General features: G+C 31.4%; 3 protein-coding genes across 7 annotated transcripts; 1 reads left to right on the forward strand and 2 right to left on the reverse strand.

Moving 5' to 3' along the window:
- The first annotated feature begins 598 nt into the window (after window positions 1-598).
- Window positions 599-14,703, forward strand: LOC113517117 (cullin-3-B). Of its 3 annotated transcripts, none has more exons than XM_026901699.3 (16): window positions 599-741; window positions 1,095-1,257; window positions 3,226-3,423; window positions 3,838-4,023; window positions 5,133-5,336; window positions 6,106-6,285; window positions 7,163-7,357; window positions 7,564-7,740; window positions 7,914-8,084; window positions 9,631-9,738; window positions 10,051-10,175; window positions 10,855-11,113; window positions 11,398-11,567; window positions 11,868-12,006; window positions 12,404-12,556; window positions 14,599-14,703. In XM_026901699.3, the coding sequence occupies exons 2-15, from the start codon at window positions 1,201-1,203 to the stop codon at window positions 12,554-12,556; spliced, it is 2,322 nt and encodes a 773-aa protein (XP_026757500.2). In that variant the 5' UTR covers window positions 599-741; window positions 1,095-1,200; the 3' UTR covers window positions 14,599-14,703. The 3 variants fall into 3 exon arrangements, with proteins under 3 accessions (XP_026757500.2, XP_052755534.1, XP_026757499.2); XM_026901698.3 differs by lacking the exon at window positions 599-741 and adding an exon at window positions 866-1,022; XM_052899574.1 differs by lacking the exon at window positions 14,599-14,703 and having other exon boundaries at window positions 12,404-14,477.
- LOC113517119 (tectonic-1) lies at window positions 14,693-18,922 on the reverse strand. 3 transcript variants are annotated; one of them, XM_052899575.1, is made up of 6 exons: window positions 18,800-18,922; window positions 17,519-18,106; window positions 16,880-17,113; window positions 16,590-16,728; window positions 15,989-16,170; window positions 14,693-15,759 (listed from the first exon to the last, which is right to left on the reverse strand). In XM_052899575.1, exons 2-6 carry the CDS (start codon window positions 18,002-18,004, stop codon window positions 14,710-14,712), a joined length of 2,091 nt encoding a protein of 696 aa, XP_052755535.1. In that variant the 5' UTR covers window positions 18,005-18,106; window positions 18,800-18,922; the 3' UTR covers window positions 14,693-14,709. The 3 variants fall into 3 exon arrangements, with proteins under 3 accessions (XP_052755535.1, XP_026757502.2, XP_031763610.2); XM_026901701.3 differs by having other exon boundaries at window positions 18,705-18,838; XM_031907750.2 differs by lacking the exon at window positions 18,800-18,922 and adding an exon at window positions 18,419-18,461.
- On the reverse strand, window positions 18,801-20,651 carry LOC113517116 (uncharacterized). Its single transcript, XM_031907751.2, has 3 exons — window positions 20,332-20,651; window positions 19,856-20,004; window positions 18,801-18,930 (listed from the first exon to the last, which is right to left on the reverse strand). The coding sequence occupies exons 1-3, from the start codon at window positions 20,420-20,422 to the stop codon at window positions 18,916-18,918; spliced, it is 255 nt and encodes an 84-aa protein (XP_031763611.2). The 5' UTR covers window positions 20,423-20,651; the 3' UTR covers window positions 18,801-18,915.
- Between the last annotated feature and the right edge of the window lie 449 nt (window positions 20,652-21,100).

A 21,100-nucleotide genomic window follows, 5' to 3' on the forward strand; every position in this document is an offset into this window, starting at 1 on the left:
GCTAATTGACCTGACCTTTCATCTCACCTATCATCCCTCACTAGTGGCCCGCCAACATATACCAATTAGCTCAAGACACAGAGTAAGTAAATCATTCCATTAAAACACATAAAAAATAGCTCAGTATAATGCTAAGAACAAGAAATTAGAATCCGAAATCTTTGGTTTTTGGTATAATCAAAGATATACTCAAATATTTTGAAAGAGAATGTTCTTAAAGTATAATAGTTGTACCTGCTAAAACAATAGTAATTAATCTGAGGTTTAACATAGATTAAGAATAGTAACTGATTCTCTTTCTACGTAATAAATCGTAAGATTTAAATGAAGGATAATATCTCTCTGCTGTATAAAAAAAACCGCAGGTTCAATCCATAATCTATGATCTGTGGTAATAAATCTATAAATAGATAGGTAAGTATTTACATGGTATTATAGATATACATAAATTTACACAAATTTATGCTATAGACACGTTTACGGTGCAGTTATTAGAATCAGTAACATCAGTCAGTAGAAAAACACGTATCTCTCGTTTGTCAAAATTGAGAAATAGTTATAAAGCTGGCAATATATATTGTCTATAGGTGTACTCTATTATCTATGAAAAAAAATAAAAGTCTATGATTCATTGAAAATTATAGACGAGAGGAAGGAGAGAAATGGAAAAAATCCTTTTAAATGTGTTCTAGTACATTAAAGTTTATGTGAATAATTCTACAGTAAATCATTTAACTATCCGTAAGTTATTATAGTTACTTAAAAACGGTTTACAATAAAAATATCAATATTAAATACTATGAACACGACTAGGAGTGAAAGAGATGTCCGATTCTGATTGTAATATTTGTCACTGTCACAGGCTTTATTTCTCGTACTCTTTTCTAATTCAATGTTCATAGATACCCTGTTTCGTGTTTATATATCATTTCGTTTAAAATAGCATAAAAAAATTAACACATCTTGTATTCTTTATACTAATCTACAAACAACTAACAAAGCTACTATTAAGTCATTCCGATGTACTGATCTGTGTCTGTTTATGAATTGAATGACGTTTCCTTTGCTTTATACACACTAAATAATAATTTCAGATGTAAATGAGAGCAACAATGAAATATTCCTGTAACTGCAAATGAACAGTGAAGAAAGTTTGTTATCTATTTAGTGTTTTGTTGGTGTCAATTTTTAGCCGCAAAAATGAAGAGTGCGTTGCCGAAGGATAAACCAGGCAAAATGCGAATCAGAGCTTTTCCCGTAAGTTGTGAAAGTTAACTATTTTTAATCTAGATATTTCATTATATATTTTCAGTAACAATCTTCAGTTATAATAATCACTAATTTATTACTTAAGTACATCTTCACTCATCTGGAAATTCATACCATCATTTTTGTTCTTTTTTCTTAGGAATTAATACATCATTAGTGAATCTGGGTAAATTGGTAATTTCATATAGCTTAATAAAGAAAAGCTCTATTGTAATGAATGTGCTTTATGATAACTTACTAGTGACAAAACTATACTTTTATTTCAAATTACTGGGTAGTCTATGCATTTTGTAAAAAAATATTTGTGATAGCTCTTTCAAAATAAATTTAATGATTAACTCTGATATTCATATTACCATTCTATTCATTTCATAAGTCAAATCATCTATTAACTATACCTAATAATTGGAGAATTTACAATATTATTCTTTAATTCTTTTATTCTAAACCCCAGTATCAGATTTTTTTAAACTTTTATAATGTTCAAATCAAAAATGCAAGACAAAATGCATTTGATACTTTTCTAAACATATTTAATAATTCTAAATGTTGCATTGTAATTAATATTATATGTAGGTTTTGTATTAAAGTATATGGCAATTCTTGAATGTCACATATTTTAAAAACAGAAATGCAATTATTTTAACTTTGAACATTTTTTGTAATCAATATGTCATAATAATTATATTTTGACAAGTGTAAAAACCAATCAAAAGCTAAAATATTATTTTCATATTGTTATTATTTAATGTTTTGTTACTTCTGTTTTGAAGTTTTACAATGTTTGTATAATTCAGAAAAATATTAAAATTATTTACAATGACTAGAAAATTTCAAGTATGGAATTACTCTGAACCATATTATCAAATGTATCCAGACACGTGGGTTAGTACATACAAATAATACAACATGTCAGGGCAACAATCAGTACAACAATGATCTGTATCAAATGCACACAATAAAACCACTTAAGCATAGAGATATAAATATTATTGATATATTAGTTTATGTACCTTCATAATTCACACTTTTATTTATTTTATTGATTAAGGCTGCATAGAGAAATCAAATGTAATTTTATATACTACTGCATATAGCAAATACAATTAATACTAATGTTAAACCGAACTAATTTAAAGTATATTAAATATTAATATACTTTAAATTAGTTTGTTTTAGTTTGTATTATTTTTTTAATTAGAAAAACACTTGTCTTTCATGAAAGAAAAAATAAATTTTCACAATAAATTTTTATTGTGGAAAAATACAATGTGTTTTTTTATAGTAATATATACAAAGTTCCACCAAGTGCCAACAATCATGACTGATAACATAATTTGAAGGATTTTTTTACTACTATTATGAATGTTTATTACTTCTTGAAACTTTAACATCATAATTATTATGTACACTTAGTATTTGGGATGAAAAGACACATAATTGGATAAGTCACACATCACACACATAGCAAAAACTATTTTTTTTTTTAATGGATAGTTATGCTTCAAATTGCAGATAACATAAACCTTTCCCTATAGTTGTAGAACCTATATTTAGCAAATAACAAAGAAATTATAAATTATCTTCATCATAAAACTATATGTGAAGTTTACAAGTTTCTTACAACTGCATCATTGTTGTATTAATATAATTTTAAGGTCAACCTGGCAGGGTATATTGCTAGCAATGTAGCTAACTCTCCATTACTAATAACCTCCTTCCCCCTAATAAATAATGTTATGAATAGAAATAGATTGTAGTTTTCTCTGTTATTGTGTAATTACTTATCTGTCTGAACAAAAAGTACATCAGCTTTTTTTAATTGACCATAAGGGTAATGAAATTGAAATAATACCACTAATGTAATAAAATCATGTATTAAGACATAAAGTATTCTAACCATATCTACTTTTTATTACAGGTTTATGTATGTATTACAAAACATTTATTTTCCAGATGACTATGGATGAAAAGTATGTGGAGAGTATATGGAGCTTACTAAAAAATGCAATACAAGAAATTCAAAAGAAAAACAACTCTGGTTTATCTTTTGAAGAGCTCTACCGTAATGCTTATACTATGGTTCTACACAAACATGGGGAAAGGCTCTATACTGGATTAAAAGAAGTAGTAACAAACCATCTTGAAACTAAGGTATATTTTTATATGAAGGTAGGAAATTCAGTTAAATCACCTGCAGTGGAGAAAAAATACATTAGGAATAGTATCATGAAGATAGGTTCATTAGTGTCATAATTTCTGAAATTCATTGTGGGTTGCCCCCAGATATTTATTGTTTTCTTAACATAGGTCATCTTACTTGAAATACCAAAATTATATTGGTATGATTTTATGAGAAAAAATATGAATAATAAGTCATGATTACATTCAATCAGATTGATGATACCTTCATTGATGTTTCTAATTGTTTAAAACAGTCCTCTATTAGGAACCTTACATTTATTCTATTATTTATTTAATTATATCCATATAAGTATATAATGTATCATATAGTACATTATATACTTATAATTAGTTTCTAAGTTTCCATTTCTTCTATTATTTTAGGTCAGGAAAGATGTGATCCATTCTTTAAACAACAGCTTTCTTCAAACACTGAACAATGCCTGGACTGACCACCAAACTAGCATGGTCATGATTCGTGATATCCTTATGTATATGGACAGGGTATATGTACAGCAAAATGAAGTGGACAATGTATACAATCTAGGACTAATCATTTTTAGAGATCAGGTGGGTATACGGGTATATCTATATTAATTCAACTTTTGAAAAGAAATAACTAACACATCTTTACTACTGTATGTATATAAACTTATTTAATATATGCAATTAGTTACTTGTATAATTTATAAATTCAATAAACATTAAAGTTATATTTAAATCAGGTGTAGTAATATGTAATAAAATATAGACGACACCTGTAATCTGGACTAAATTTCGATGAATTGCACTATTACTGTGAACTAGATAAATTTTCTATCTCAACTTTTTCTACATCAAATTCAAATTTAAACCTATACCCTCATAAGCACATTTCACTTACTTATTATACAAAATAAGCACATACACGTAAAATAGATGCAGTTCATGTATCACTCTCAATCAACTTCAAGTTAATTAAACAAAAATGTCTCTCAATTCAAAAGGTTCACTTCAATTTCCTTCATCTACATTGTTATATTGTACTTTTTATGCAACTTAGAATGGCAAACAAGCTGACGGGTAATCTGATGGAAAGTAGTAACTGTCACCTATAGACATAGCAGTACCATAGAAAATAGAATGTACTGTGTCGTTTGTGATACCCTTCATGCATTACCATTCCTGAGGACCATGTTCAGTGTTATATCTTTGTACCCTGTAATTTCATTGCCATAACCTACCCTTCAAACTGAAACAGCTATGCAAAAATAACTGTTTCACCCCAGAAACATAAATGTGCCAAAGGTACCCAAGCAAATGAGTTTTACTTTTGTCGCCTCATACTAGACATGGGTAATATTGGCACCGCCCCGATATCTATATTAATTTCGATTGAGTTCTTCTTTTCGGTATTATATATTAGATAACCGATATTTAATGTATGTGTTACTGGGCCAATTTATAAATATTATAACTACTATATTGCTATATGTACTACCCTATCGCGTACAATTAAAGCAAGAAAAAGAATGGTTACACATTTCATTCTTACTCTGTCGCCATTGAGGGTTAAAAAACGACTTTCTGCAAATCACAATTCATTTCCTATATAAACCTCATTGTTGAAACTTAGCTATGTTAAATTAAAATATATTTTCACAGTATTACTAATGCAAACCCTAAAAATTATTTCACAGGTTGTCCGTTATGGGTCTATTCGTGACCACTTACGACAAACTCTCTTGGAGATGGTGGCGCGCGAGCGTCGTGGGGAAGTGGTAGACCGATTGGCGATCCGTAACGCCTGCCAGATGCTTATGGTCCTTGGAATTAACTCCCGGGCAGTGTATGAAGAAGATTTTGAAACACCATTTCTACACCAATCTGCCGAATTTTATAGGGTAAGTTAGATTTTTTAAATCACACTTTGAATATGATATGGTAAAAGATGCCACAAATCAACCATTCTATATTTGAAAATTATATTTCCAACCGAACATACATACAAATTACATGTGGTTTCTGTCTATCCTAAAATGTGAATAGAGCACTTCATTAATCTATACTTTCACGCCAAGCTGTTTTTTTTTTTTTAATAGATGGAAAAGAAATGGTATGTATATGTATAGGAATTTATATAATTTTCAAATAATGATAAATGGACTCCACCATTGTTAAGGGATTATTCATTATGTGGCATCACACAATGAGGAGTATTTCTGATTATTATTGAGTACAAAGGGAGGTATTTGAACCGTTATTATTTGTGTACTGTTTTTATTTATTCCAGGAATGTATATTGATACTTATGGGATTTACTCGTATTTTTTCGTTTCACATAGATAAGGTTAAGAATTTGATATTCTATCTTGAAACATTTGAATATGATCTGTTCCTGATTGATAGTTACTTGGTTTTACTCAGCATAGTGAACCTATTTGATGACACAGCATTTATTATTAATATATATGCAAAGATTTGTGCTTCTACATTATTATATTATTTTAATTTTTATTCTGTATTATATATTACATACAGAACATTTCTCTACCTACACCTGTATTCTATTTGAACTGATACTTTTAAATCTGACAGCTAATATGCAAGAGAAAAAGTTACTAATCTCCGTCTTATTTCATTTGGACTAAAATTTTAAATATTCTGTTGTAGATGGAATCTCAAAAGTTCTTGGCAGAAAACAGTGCTGCAGTATACATCGCACGCGTAGAGGCCCGTATTAGTGAGGAGGCGGAGCGTGCCCGCCATTACTTGGACGAAACTACTGAGCCGCGCGTCGTTGCAGTGCTTGAACACGAGCTCATCGAGCAGCACATGAAGACAATCGTTGAGGTATCTAATACATGCACGTAATACAGGATCATTAGACACTTGCTATCAACCGTATGTAATCAAGTTTGTAGTTCTAAATCGTGCCGCACTTTTTACTTCATGCTCTTATTATTACGTACAGTGTAATTTCAATAACAAACAACTATTTAATATCTTAAAACATATTCAAGTTTCTCATGAAGTAACTATTAATGAGTTGTTGTTGCATTATTATATTATTAGTTGCTACTTGGCACAACCCATTACAAATAACAAATTGTATGAAGTAGACTTTTTATTATGGAATACTATTATTATAAGGCTACTGAAAGCAGTGTTGATCATCAGTCTGTTTTAGATTTTTTTAGACCTTTTCTATTAGTGATAGTATAACTAAGATTTTTAACTTTTAAACTGAAAGTCAACTTTATATTTTGGATCGAGAGGGGTATAGATTAAATTTTTTCGCAGTCAATCAAAAAGTCGATTGCTTTGGTACCTCTGTCCCATTCGTGATTCAACTGTGAAGCAGTTGTGTTTGTATGGCTGTGTTTCGATTTGAAGGGTGGGATATGGCGTGAATTTACTGGGTACAGAGGAATAACACCTGAGTCCTCAGGAATGGCAACGCATGGGGGGCATCATGGGCGAAATAGTATACTCTGTTATGTCCATGGCACTGCTCATGTCTATAGGCGACGGTTACCACTTTCCATCAGGTGGACAGCCAGCTTGTTTACCATTGCCTCCAAGTTGTATAAAAAAAAACGATTACAGGAATAAAGTCGTAAATAAAAACTAGTCACTAATAGAAACGTACTTTACCTAAGGCTCTGATTAATTGTTATATATTGAAAAAGTATAGCAGAGTGACACTGCAATAACGGTATGTTCACAGATGGAGAATTCTGGTGTAGTTCACATGCTGATGCACACCCGCACCGGCGAGCTGGCGTGCGTGTACAAGCTGCTGTCGCGCGTGCCCGACGGACTGCGCACCGTCGCCGACGCGGTGTCCGCGCACCTGCGCGAGCAGGGCCGCGCCCTCGTCACCGACAACCACAACAACACCAACGCCATCACCTTCGTGCAGGTGCGTCTCCCGCACCTCTACCGCGCTCTCGTGCACTACACTTACACAAATTCATTCACATAAACTTATACACTTATACTAGATTTACACACAATAACACAAGCAGAACTGCATGATCACATTGTCAACATTTTTATTAAGTAACATCTTATTTCATAATTGTTTCACTTAATTGTATTAATACATTATTTTTTCTCTTTTTACAGAACCTACTTGATCTCAAAGCAAGATTTGATCACTTTTTACAGAATTCATTCAATAATGATAAAATATTTAAGCATATGATTGCCTCTGACTTCGAATATTTTCTCAATTTAAATAATAAATCCCCTGAGTTCTTGTCATTATTCATCGATGGCAAACTGAAGAAAGGAGAAAAGGGCGTACGTATAATTTACATTACTTATGATCGTTATTATCTCAACAATTTCTAAACAGCTCTATTTTGTTTTAGTTGTATTAGTGTAAATTTATTAAAAATTTCAAATAAAAATACAATAAATTATCATTTTTCCATTACACATATATATAACCTACTTATCATCTATTCTCGTAGATGAGTGAACAAGAAATTGAAGCAGTTTTAGACAAAACTATGGTGCTGTTCCGTTTTCTTCAAGAGAAAGATGTATTTGAAAGATATTACAAACAACACTTAGCCAAGCGTCTCTTGCTCAATAAATCTGTGTCTGATGATAGTGAGAAGAATATGATCTCCAAACTGAAGGTAAATCAATAATTATATGTTAGCTTATACTTCATAATTAATAATCAGGCAGTAATATAGTTATTCAGGCATAGTGTTATGATTGCTTCTTGCCTTTCCCAGAAAGAAGGTTTGTTAAGAGATGTGGAACCGCGAGACTTTCACTGTATAATCGGTGATGTCTCGCAAATAGAGAATTCGGTCAGTGATTTGTGATGCGTTCTCCTCCTAACCCACGCCCTATCCACATTCTGCAAAATTCTTTACAATATCCTACAAACAATAACTTGTGAGTGTTTTGATCTTTTTACACAAGTTGCATCTAATACTTGTAAACAAAATCATGCTTAAAGTCCTTGGATATGATTTAATCTTTGGTTTCTACTATTTTATTCATAAAGATATATCACGAATTTTAAATTTAATTAACAGTCCATGAACAAATAAAGAATTTTGCAGAAAAGGCTTTAAGCAGGATTTATTAATCATTGTGGCAAGTTTACACGTTAACTATTTCGAAGCAGTAAAATCACACCGGAAAAAAACCCTTCCATACCAGCACTAGCGCAAATAAGTTTACAAACTACATTATGTGACCCGCGCCATGATTTTTCCCATACTGTGTAACCTTCACTTTATAACGTCGAATCCCTTAAAATTGCCTCCTTTCAATTGATCGCATTCGTGAACCAATGAAATTCGTGAACCCTGAGTTCACGCAGAACCCCATGGTCACACGAGTATTTTAAAAAAATAATATTTTTATGTTATTGTAGACGATTTTAGTGTAAATTTGCACACATAAACACATACTTATGACAAGAAATTAAGTAAATAATATTTTGTCGTAACTCTTTGTTGTATTAATACCAATCCTTCTTAATAATATTTTAAAAGAAGTGTTCACAAGAGCCAAACTATAATAGAAAATATACTTTTAGCGATCATCAATAATAGAAAATTATATCTCACAGACGACATTCGTCTCCATTGTTGCGTCGTGATGAATATTAATGAAATGGTCACGGGAATTGTCCAAACTTTCATTTCATTTTTGCGTAGTAATGAAATTTTATTAATAATTATATAATTTTATAATCATCATATCAGTCGCCTACTCTCCACTGCTGAACATAGGACCTCCCTCAAAAAGAGGGGTTTTTGCCTTTACTGATATTCTGAGAGGGAGATAATGGATGATAATGGAATGGTAACACCACCTACGCAAACAGTATACGCTGGCGGGGCACCAGTGAGGGATGATAGGTGAGAATGAGAAAGCAGGTCAGTTAGCCCATCATGAAGAATACATCTGGAATTCAACATGATCGTTTCCAAGGTAAACGACGTGGAAGTCGACCTGACAGGGTATATTGCCAGCAATGGTACTGGTAGTCTGCATTACTAACAATCCCTTCCTCCCCTCAAAGGGATGCTGCTGCCCATCTTTCGACCGTTAAATTTTCTTAGTCGCCTCTACGACACCCACGGGAAAAGAAAGGCTAGCTTATTCTATGCCGGGACTACACGGCAGTTATTATTTTATAATATGAATTTGAACTTACAGACTGAGTGCGGTAGTCAGTTCACCTCGAAACTTGAAGGCATGTTCAAGGACATGACCGTATCCAACACTATCATGGAAGAATTTAAGGAGCATGTGCTGTCAACCGGGGTGAGTTATTAGAAAATATATTGCTTAGATTAAAAAAAAGTTACTAATACTATATAGCTTATAGAAGGTTAAAGGCTTTTTATCCCGGTCAATGAACATATACCGATCACAAGAACGAAGCCGCTGGTAGCTAGTCTGATATAAAAATATACCATTTCATGTATTTGATATATATATATATATGTTCGGAATTATTTGTTCGTGTATATATAAATTTTTTTTTTACCGTGTCGCGTTAAAAACACATTAAATATGAATTTGAGCTTGTTTGACTATCCCAATTGTATTAATAAGACCAATGTTTGTCGGCAGACCAATCTTCATGGGGTGGATCTATCGGTGCGCGTACTCACTACTGGTTTGTGGCCAACCCAGAGCGTCACGCCCAAGTGTAACATACCCACAGCACCCAGGAATGCTTTTGATGTATTCAGGAGGTATGTATAATAACTATATCATTCTACATTACCTTTAGATCATAAAAACTATAATCTTACTAATTAGAGTCCTTATAATAATCAAAGCAATGAAAGACGAAACAATCATTTTTATCTAACTGAAGGTTTCCTCCGGCATCACTTAAAAACTACTCCAAAACTAAACACTACCAAATTGAATGCTATTTTTACAGTAGTACTCCTAAAGGAAAAATTATGTATGTTTTATCTTGATATGTCATCTAGAAGTAGTACTTGCTTCTAAATTCTACTCGTTCAAAATTGTGGACAAAAGCTAGTGTGGTATATTATTTAACGATAACAGCTTGATAAGCCAAAGTATCAATGTCTAAAACTGTACTGTAAACAATGGTTTCAAGTGTTAGTAAATTCCAGAAATTTATTGAATGTTTAGTGCTCATAGTAAGTATTATAAATTATAAGAAGGTATATGTTCAGGGCTATATATAGGTAGATCTTGTTTCTATTACTGATGAGATACGTCAATGAACGACGACAAGCTTTACGTTAAATACTACGTTTTCCAGCGAAACACCTCTGTATTTCGCTAATCTGTCTTTAATTAAGACTGAATCTCTAGATTGGTATTTCGATATGTATATTAAGGATATGATGTGCTGTGAGTGTATTTATTGTGACATTTGTTGTTTCTCTGCAGTTTCTATCTAGCGAAGCATTCGGGGCGCCAACTGTCGTTGCAGCCGCAGCTCGGCAACGTGGACCTGCATGCAACATTCCGCGGCGCTGCGGGCGGCGCGGGCGGCGCATCCGCGTCGCCGCCACGCTCTCCTCACTCGCCGCCCGCCGCCGCCGCCGCTGCCGCCGCCGCCGCGCCACGCCGCCATATCATACAGGTCTCGCCCTTCCAGATGTGCGTGCTGCTGCTTTTCAACAAGCGCGAACGACTCACGTACGAGGTACTAGCACCACTCATTTACTGTTGTTTTACCTTCTACTAACATAAATATACATGATGAAGAATTTGTGACAGGGAAAAAATGCTGAACCTTGTAAAACTTGTTTCATTGCTGTCATCTTTGAATTGTTTTTACTGGTGGTCAAAATCATTACCCTGTGAACTCTGCACTAATAATTAAGGATTTAACACTCATGATAAAGAAATCAAACAATGAACCTTTAAATACTTCTCATTGTTTCTACCTACATTGTAATATTGTATACGATGCCTCTATACTTACAGGAAATACTCAACGAGACTGATATCCCGGAGAAGGACCTAGTCCGCGCCTTACAGTCGCTAGCAATGGGAAAACCTACGCAGAGAGTACTCATAAAACATCCCAAGACCAAGGAAATAGAACCATCTCATCAATTCTATGTAAATGACGCCTTCACATCTAAACTATACAGGTATGTATTTGTAATGTTGTTATAATGTTTTAATAACCGTAAATGACAGTTTCTTACCACAATTATATATTTGACTGTAAAACTTTTTATATATTTGTTAAGCCCTAAAAATGTAAATTATTATCTTCAAGACAGAAAAAAAATATAAGTTGATAAATTGACCAAATTTAAAAAAAATTTGTATTCGCTTACAATAATACTCTTTATTATAAACAAAATTTTGAAGAAACTTTTTTGAAATTTCTTCTGAAGAAAAAGAAAATTCTATTGCTATTGTTGTTATTATTTTGTGAAATCTAGAGTGAAGATCCAAACAGTAGCCGCTAAAGGTGAATCAGAGCCAGAACGACGAGAAACACGCAACAAAGTGGACGAGGATCGTAAGCATGAGATCGAAGCCGCAATCGTGCGCATTATGAAAGCCAGAAAGAAAATGGCGGTAAGTTTTATATCTATTCAAATTCTTTATTGTCGAATGGACTTTCTTCGCATATATGATCTGTGAGCGGGGCGCGCGCTTGTAAACTCTCACAGATTACATTCCACGTCACTCGGCATGTGACAAATCTTTGTTGTGAAAACGATACCTATGGCTAAACATAATATATGCAAGTATTTAGTCATATTTTGTATTGACAATAAAATATCAGTTCACATAAAAATATAACATAAACATCTAACACAACGGTACTCTCTTTATCGTTATAGATTGCAACTGTTCGATCATGATTCTTCCGACTTTCGGAAATATTTATGACCTTTTGCTGAAATATAATAAAACATTCACTGTTCGTTATATCTTTAGTGATGCTGTAAATATAATGAAATGTCCTCAGCACACGCTGCTGGTGGCCGAGGTAACGGAACAACTCCGCGCGCGGTTCCTGCCGTCGCCGGTAGTTATCAAGAAGCGCATCGAGGGACTCATCGAGCGCGAATACCTCGCGCGTACGCCAGACGATCGCAAAGTTTACACTTACGTCGCATAGGTTCGTAGCGAGATTACCGTGCTAAATAGTGTCTACATCTAAGGGTATAAGCAGACGGAGAGACCATCCACACCATACTCCACAAAATTTCATTATGCGAGTGTGTAAGTCCGCAACTAACATGGGAAATCTATTCTCTGTGGACAAAAATTTCTTCGTCTGCACAAACCGTAACGAGACCCACGTGGTATAATAATTTGAGTAATTTGTGAAATTTATTACAGTTGATAGAATCTCGCATATAACTTAATTAGTGTTATGTTTTGAAAAAGCCATTTCATAGTCAATCAACCCAGTCCAATAGACCAAAAAGTTCTCCCCTATCTTAGTGAAGTTTAGAACTTCATTGGCAATATCTATATTAAGTATCGAAATATTTTTTTTATTAAAATTACAGTTTAAAATTGGAAGGAATATAGACTTAGTATAAAGTATAATTTACTTCAAATAGAACTCCACAGCCAAAAAAAAAAAAAACAAAATATCCTCTTATATCCTGTCTTGATGTTTACTATCGAAAAAATCTGAAATAACTGACACTGATAAACAATGGTCAATTTTCTTTATATTCCAAAATTAAATTACCAAATTCAAAATTTGATAAATATTTAAAAATGAATCTTTAAACTCCTATTCAATATTTGGTTACTCAAAATAGATCTTATTTTATACAAATAAAATTAGCAATTCATTAAACCGAATATTATTATAGTTTATTTTTAAGTAATAACTTGCAGCCCAAGAATTTAGAATACTACTAATGACCAAAGAATATGTACAAATTATATCAACTCTCGGTATTAGGGCAAAACCAACTAGCAGTTGATGAGTAGATTTTTTATTTCACTTTCCACCAAGATTCTTAAAATTGTTTTCTGTCGAATGCAACATTAATGGATGCGAACTTTGATTTATACCTAACTGTTAAATATTTTTTTCTTCAAATCGATTCGATTTTCTGACTTTTAGCCTTTTAAGAAGTTTTTTACTATGTTATGCCATGTACAACCAAAAGAACTACGAAACACGGGTCAAACATTCCTTCTATTCCTGCTTTTATCTGATCTTCTCCTCATATCCTATTCTCTGTTTTGCTATCTCTATACTACTTTACGAACACCAAAACTATTCAAATTTTTCAAAACTTTATTAACTTTTCTACAAAAATTACTCCAAGAATTTTATTTCTCCAAATTTTCACAATAAAAAAAATTTGGCCAAAATTACAATATAAATCCCCAAACTGGCAACACTAGTCAAATGTCTTGTAATCTTTTCGTAATTAGTACATAAGTTATATATAAAGCTTTATTCAGATGTCTTTATAAAATTATATAAAAATCCTCAGGAATCGTTTTGAAATATTTTATATTTACTGTCACAACATACTTAGATGTTATTGTTTATAATGATTTTTGTTATTATAATTTACATCAAACTTGAACCTTACTATTTAATGTTTAAAACATTATAATTATTGCATTTACGTATTTATATAATGTTGATATTTTAAACATCCAGAACTACTTTAGCACGAATACATTCATTTAACACATAGCTTCGTTTATTATAAAATTATTATAAGAGAGTACCTCTTATAAGTCCTCCTTAGAAGTAATTATTCTAAAATTTTACACGAAACCAATAATATAAATTAAGTATCTTAAATTATCTAAAACATTATACAACGTGGGTCTTCCAAGATGTAGTCACATTGCTAAATATACAGCTTCAGTTGACGTCTGTAAAATGTATGTTATGGATGAAGAAGTATAAAATAGGATAACACATACAGAGATCGATTTTGTTAATGTAAAAATATTGTAAATAGCGGTAACTTTAATTTCGATTTGCGTATGGTAGCTACTATGTCAGTGTTTCTCATTTCCTGATTCGGCTATATTAAAAACTTCTTTTCTAACCAACATCTTTCAATTTATACTTTGTTACCCGTTGTTGACATATTTTTACACAAAGGGACTTCTAACCACTTCTAACAAATGGGTACAATGGCGGTATCCTAAATTGAGTTTTGTTTTCAGGCTCTGAATCTCACAAGTCCTTGAAAGGCGATGCCAAGTTAGAAGTGATAGAAGTAACAAAAGTATTTAAATTATTTCAAAATAAAATTATTAGTTATGTCACAAGTTATTTTATTTGGTAAAATGTCGATAGCAATACACCATCATTATAAGTGGCAGAATATGATAACAATTATGGTTTTGACATCCATTTGAAGGGAAAGGGAAAAAGAAATCGCCCGGCAAGTGAATATTCAGTTGCGGTCCCGCTGCATATTCATATATACTCGGCTTAGTTTGATCTAAGAATATTATGTCCATAGTTAAAATTACAGAAATGTCTGTAATGTCAACATTGAAACTTATATTTCTGACGTTTGTATCCAATTTGGCAGCCAATAGTTTTGCCCCTTCTTTGTCGCTGATGTCAGCATAAGTGAATATTAATGAGATGCCTGTTATTATATTATAACAATGTAGTCTTAGATGTTGTGCATTGTATTCACCATAAACAAGTCCTTTGTCGGGAATATTTTTTTGCATAGATATCCAATCATCATCTTTAATGTTGTACGAATTCCCATATGGAGATATTACAATATTATGTTGTAATCCTAGTAATTTAATTATGTTCTCTTGAAGTGTTTTGCAAGTCTCAGTACGACTATATGAACTAATGTTACCAACATGTTGATAACGACATTTCATTCTTTTGTTATACTGAAAAGTTACTAAATTATTAGTAACATTTGATAATATACATTTTCCATTTTTATTTACAGGGTAGGATAGATAATTCTTGTTCGTTGATGTTTTATTAAAAAAATTGTAAGTGTGATTACTTTCTGTAAATGATGCTATAATGGGTAAACCAGCCATGTAACCAGGATTTCCGCTGACTTTAACAATATTATCTATTGTTTCATTCGCTATTAGGAATCTTATATCAATCTTCTGCAATAAGAATGGTATTGCTGTTGATATTTCTTGTATATACAATCTTATGGTCGCATTAGTTATCTTTGATTCATAATAATAAAATATATAATCAAAATGAGATGCAATATTCCTGCAATAACTGTCAGAACATGACGGCTCGTGTAGGGTTTTATTGTAGGGAACACACTGCGCGTCATTACAAGTAATAATAGTCCAATTAACGCAATGAAGATTTGAACAATTCTGAAAAAAGAATGCTACATTCACACTTCTTTGTTATTAAAAATATACAATCTATGAAAAGCATGCTTTGTAATGGTTATTTTATTATTCCTTGTTGATTAAATATTAGGAGATTAGCTTAATGATAACGTTATTGCCATTCGATATACGCAACATTCTTATTTATTTCTAAGCCAAACAGTAATCCATGCTATGCATCATATATTTAATATAACATCTTTCAACTTACCAAAGTGGAAGTATCTGATAAATTTTTCACAACACTAACAAGTCTTACGTCCTCAGAAGCCTTTAGAATATGAAACATTTCTAGATCCTTTAAGCTGGCCATACATGTTATTGTTTCGTCTCTCAAAAATCTTAAGGGTCTTCTACTCGTGCAATAACTATTTACCACCGATGATGGTAAGTCTGCAATATACACCGTAATTCGATATTAATATATAATTTTGCTGTAGTTCATAGTGAATTTGGGTTTTTATACAGACTCAAAATAAAAAAAAAAAAACTATACCTCATTACTAAAGGAATGAAAACAAATCCAAATAAATTTCATACTGCAGCAAGCATGATTCTACAAAAATGGATGGTTGAACGTTATGACTAAGAATGTTAATAGATAATAAAAATGGATGGTTGATAACATTAAAAAAAAACTTTAATTTTTAATGTTTTTATGCATCAAACCGGGAAAAAAATCAGTTTTTAACCGAAAAGAATGTTAATAGATAATAAGTTAATGCAATTAATTAGATATCTATAAAATTGTAATATCTTTTTTGGCAATAGTAAACAAGGACAATCTTTTTTAAAAAGTAATGTTGAATTACCCATATATCTAATTGTTCCATCTTTGAGTACCCACAACGGATCACCATAATTGTATGGTTGCCTTTTAAATACATTGACATGTCTACGCTTTACATCTCTGTGCCATTGATAATATCTGTCAACTGCAGCGGCATCATACTAAAAAAATAAAATATAAATATTATTAACGTATAAAATATATTTTGCTTTTACAAAAATATCTTTTTTTAACTTAATTTTTTCAGATTTTTATCTTTTTGCTATTTTTTTTTTAGATATATTAAAATTATGAATGGTAGTACATACTTACCTTTTGTATATTTATATTTCGTTTAACAGGTAAATTTGTTTTGATGACGCAAAATAAATTTGCAATTGTCGTACCAGATTGTGTGAACATGTTCGAGGGACTAGAGGAACAAGAATATCCACTTTCGCCGACTTTCGTGTTTATATTGGTATTATCGTTACATACTAGAAACATCTTTATATCACTATCTGAACAATCAGTATCACAGCAGCAATTAATATCACACACTTTATACTGAAAAAAAAATGAAGTAGTATGAATAAAATCTAGTTTCTAGGCGCTGTCACTATTTGAAATGGAAATCAATGCCTTGAACATTAATTAAATAAAAAAATTCAGTGAGTTTTTAAGTTTCAACGAGATTTGTGTCTTTCATAGATAATTGAAATACTCGTTAATATTTTGATGTCATGTAACTGTGAAATTAATTTTATTGTTACGCTTGTGAGCGTGTTTTTGTTAGAAATCGTTCCGAATATCTATGAAAATAAATATAAATGAAATCCTCATGTTCGCTTGCAATCATAGAAGGGCTGGGACTAAAGATTTCAACTGATTTTTTTTTTCTTTTTTATTATAGGGTTTAAATGTAAGGAAATATGATCAGAAGATATAAATACAAAAACCAAACAGACTTACTAATAAGTTACATCTGCAATCCATATAAATATTTCTCTTTGGTAGCTTTGGTATAGTTGTTGTATTATTATTTTCATGAAATAAAGTTATTTCCGTTTCATTACCAATTTCTGTACTGGTGTAAACTACATCTGTAGTAGTCACATTATAATCATACAATTCATCTACTACTGTAGTCGAAAAATCCGTGGATATTTCTAATGAAATGTCTGGCAATGTCGAGTTTATAAATGACTTATTGGATGGAGAAGTAGTAGCCCTCTTCTTTACATACTTGGCATGTGTAGGGTAATAAAATGCATCACGCTTTTGAGCAAGATTTTTGTTCATAATATCATCTAATTGTTTCTTGTGACTAGTAATATTGAGATCAAACACGTTTTCCAAATTTCCATCTAGCTGCATATTTTCATTAATATAATCCATAACAGTAAATTGAATTAATATAGACAACAATGTAATACCAAGGTAAGTAATTATCTTCATTGTATATTCTACTTATATTCTACGCCAAAATGAGTAAAATTTCTTAAAATCAAATCTATTTCTAACTTAATCGATCCTTTTGATTTAGTTTTTAATTTAAACCTGGAAATAAGACATAGAAGTGTTGTTAAGTACCTTGAATAAATATTTCTGAAACATCTAGTATTTAATTCCACAATTAATAACTATACATAAACATAGTAAAAAATAATTGGGGCCAACGCAGGTGACAGTGAGAAGCCGTTATAGATTGCAAACTAAATGATGTACAAGCCTCGGCATCCAGCACCACACCTCCATAGGACCTTCAAGTTTGAAAACCATTATTTTTTTTTTATTATATTTGTATCAATTTCAATGATATGTTTATTATTATTTAGCAATTTAATTCAAATGGTATTTAAGAATACTAACCCTAGAGGGAGAAGAAGGACTCACTCTCCCTCCTCTCTCGCCTTTTCTATCTCTATTATCTCTCTATAAAAAAGAAATTAAAGTGCATGAACACTTTAGAGAGAGAGAGAGAAATTCTAATTTTAGCTAATTTATCTAATTTAATCTAATATGATTTGGACAGAACCAATAATCGAAAATAGCCCATAAATTTCTCTATTTTGCTTGAGTTTACACTCTGATATTATAATGATACACGCCAGGGTATCCCAGACATCAAAATTTTATATAACAATATTGTAATCACCTATCTGTTCCCAAATTAATTATATCCTTTTGCAAAAGCTGATGTGATCCGCCAAGAAAATATTGACGAATTCTATCTGTCACAGAGGTACCTACTGGCTCCCAACAAGGTACTTCCAATATATGATGTCCAGGAGTAACTGGTAGGCTACAGCAGCTGTATCCCACTATCCACGAGCGTCCAAGCAAGTCCAAGCAACTCACTTGCACTACTAATTTAGGCCACCCTATAAATGAATACTAATATTAATATAAGTTTTTATACAATTTAAAATAGTAAACAAATTAATGGCTCAATTGAGTGAAATGTGATCACCGTCACTTTTATACAATAACTGACACACAAAAAACACACGCCCATGGAAACCTACACATGTTGCCATTCCTATAATCTAAGCTGTTATCCTCCACACTATAATTTTACTACCATTTTCAAACCGAAACAACCCAATACAAATTATGTATTGGGTTATGTTTTGGCCTGATGATAGAAACAAGAGTGATACAGAATTACTCAAGTTGACAAGTTTTATAAAGCCTCTCTTTCTGGTAGAGAAGAGGTAAAAAAATTGTGGAAAATTTTTCATCAACAAACTTGTCTAATTATTATTATTATAAAATGAGGAACTAGTACAATCTTAGATCAATGCAACTTCTCTCTTCAGGATATCATCAATATGACCATGTTAGTCAACTATAATTATAAATAAACTTTTTGAATATTATTTTTAGTGGGTGAGCTTTACAGTCTCCCAATACATTCATACTGTATAACTATAAATAATAATGACTATATAACAATAATAGATATAAGCTTTTTATTTTAATTATCTAAATACAAACAATAGCCATCTGACACAACTCCGGCAAGATGTGGATAAGTCGGAATATCATTGAGTAGTCTCAATACAAGAGATGGAAGCTTGCTTGTTTAACATCACAGTCACATGAGTTACAGGTAAAAGCTATTATTCAATAGAATTCCTATGTAATTATGAAAAAAAATACTGCTACTAACACAATACTTATGCCTAAATACACTTAAACCGAATATTAAAGAGAAATCACATCATGGTCTTAGAGATAAAAAAATAAGCTTATTTACTTGTTTTAACTAAAGTAGCAGTCTTATACTATACCTTTATCACTTACCCTGAATTCCTTTTGTAATATAATGAATGTCAAGTGGATGAGCCCAAATATTTGACTTATTGTAATTTGGATTAGCTGATGTAGTCTGTCCTTCTGGACATCCAGATAGAATTGTCCAATTTGGGCCTGAAATTTGTATTGGACCCTACCTAATAATAGTATTCATAAAACTGAATGAAAAGCATAGTTGAAATTACAAAATATTTGAATTTTTGATATAAACCACACCATGAGGTAATTAATTTATTCTCAAAGACTAAAATTTTAATAGTTTGGCAAAAGGCAAAAAGTAGATATTATTACTAAAAACTGAATTTAATTATATTATAAATTTAACAATTTTGCTGTGATATCTATTTTATATTTTATCCAAAGACAACTAGTTTTTCGCTTCACGATTACGAATAATTCTATAGGTATACATTAGATGCTTAAGATCACTTAGAATATTAACGATAAATCAATGGTAAACATACCAGTTTGAAATGTATAGCGACAAAATAATGAAGTCGACTCTTCAAAATTTGATGCACATTGCAATTGTCCCAGTATATGCAATTCTGCCATCAGATATTGTAGCGCAACTCAACACCCACAAAATCTTAAATATTATTACGCTTATAATCTTCTAGCTTTAAAAGAAATACTGAAAACTAATAATCAACTACATCCATTATTGTTTTGTTTGCATATCAATCGTTACCATAGCAACCACATCGCAAGTAATTATTACATTATAAGAGTTGGCACCGGCGTCATATCGACGAAACTAGGAAAAAATTAAAATACATGTACCTTTCCAAAGTAACAATACAATAAAAAATATAATTAAAAACAAAAAAGGAAACATAATGAATATCCATAGTGTTATACCACGACTCATACAATATATAGATATCGACAGTTGTCATAAAATAGAAATATTGACAAAAAAAAACGATTCTGGAGCGTATATTTGTAAATAATCTTTAGATAATTCCATGAAATAGCATACTATTATATAGAAACTTTGAAATAAGGTGCAAAGGTATTGTTTTTGTCTGATTTACAACAAGTATAGGATATGATTTTGGCATGTGCATATTTTTGTAAAGGGGAACCGCATTTAGGTCTACGAGGCTTAATTGTATTTAACAATGACAATTATTAAAGAAAATCTTATCATTGTTCTTAATTTGCTCAAGATTAATAATATTTATTTTGAAATGATTAAAATAAATGTACGAACAATTGAGTGGCGACCAC

Source organism: Galleria mellonella, unplaced genomic scaffold (assembly GCF_026898425.1).
Source record: "Galleria mellonella isolate WM207_F2 unplaced genomic scaffold, CSIRO_AGI_GalMel_v1 utg588, whole genome shotgun sequence".
NCBI lineage: Eukaryota > Metazoa > Arthropoda > Insecta > Lepidoptera > Pyralidae > Galleria > Galleria mellonella.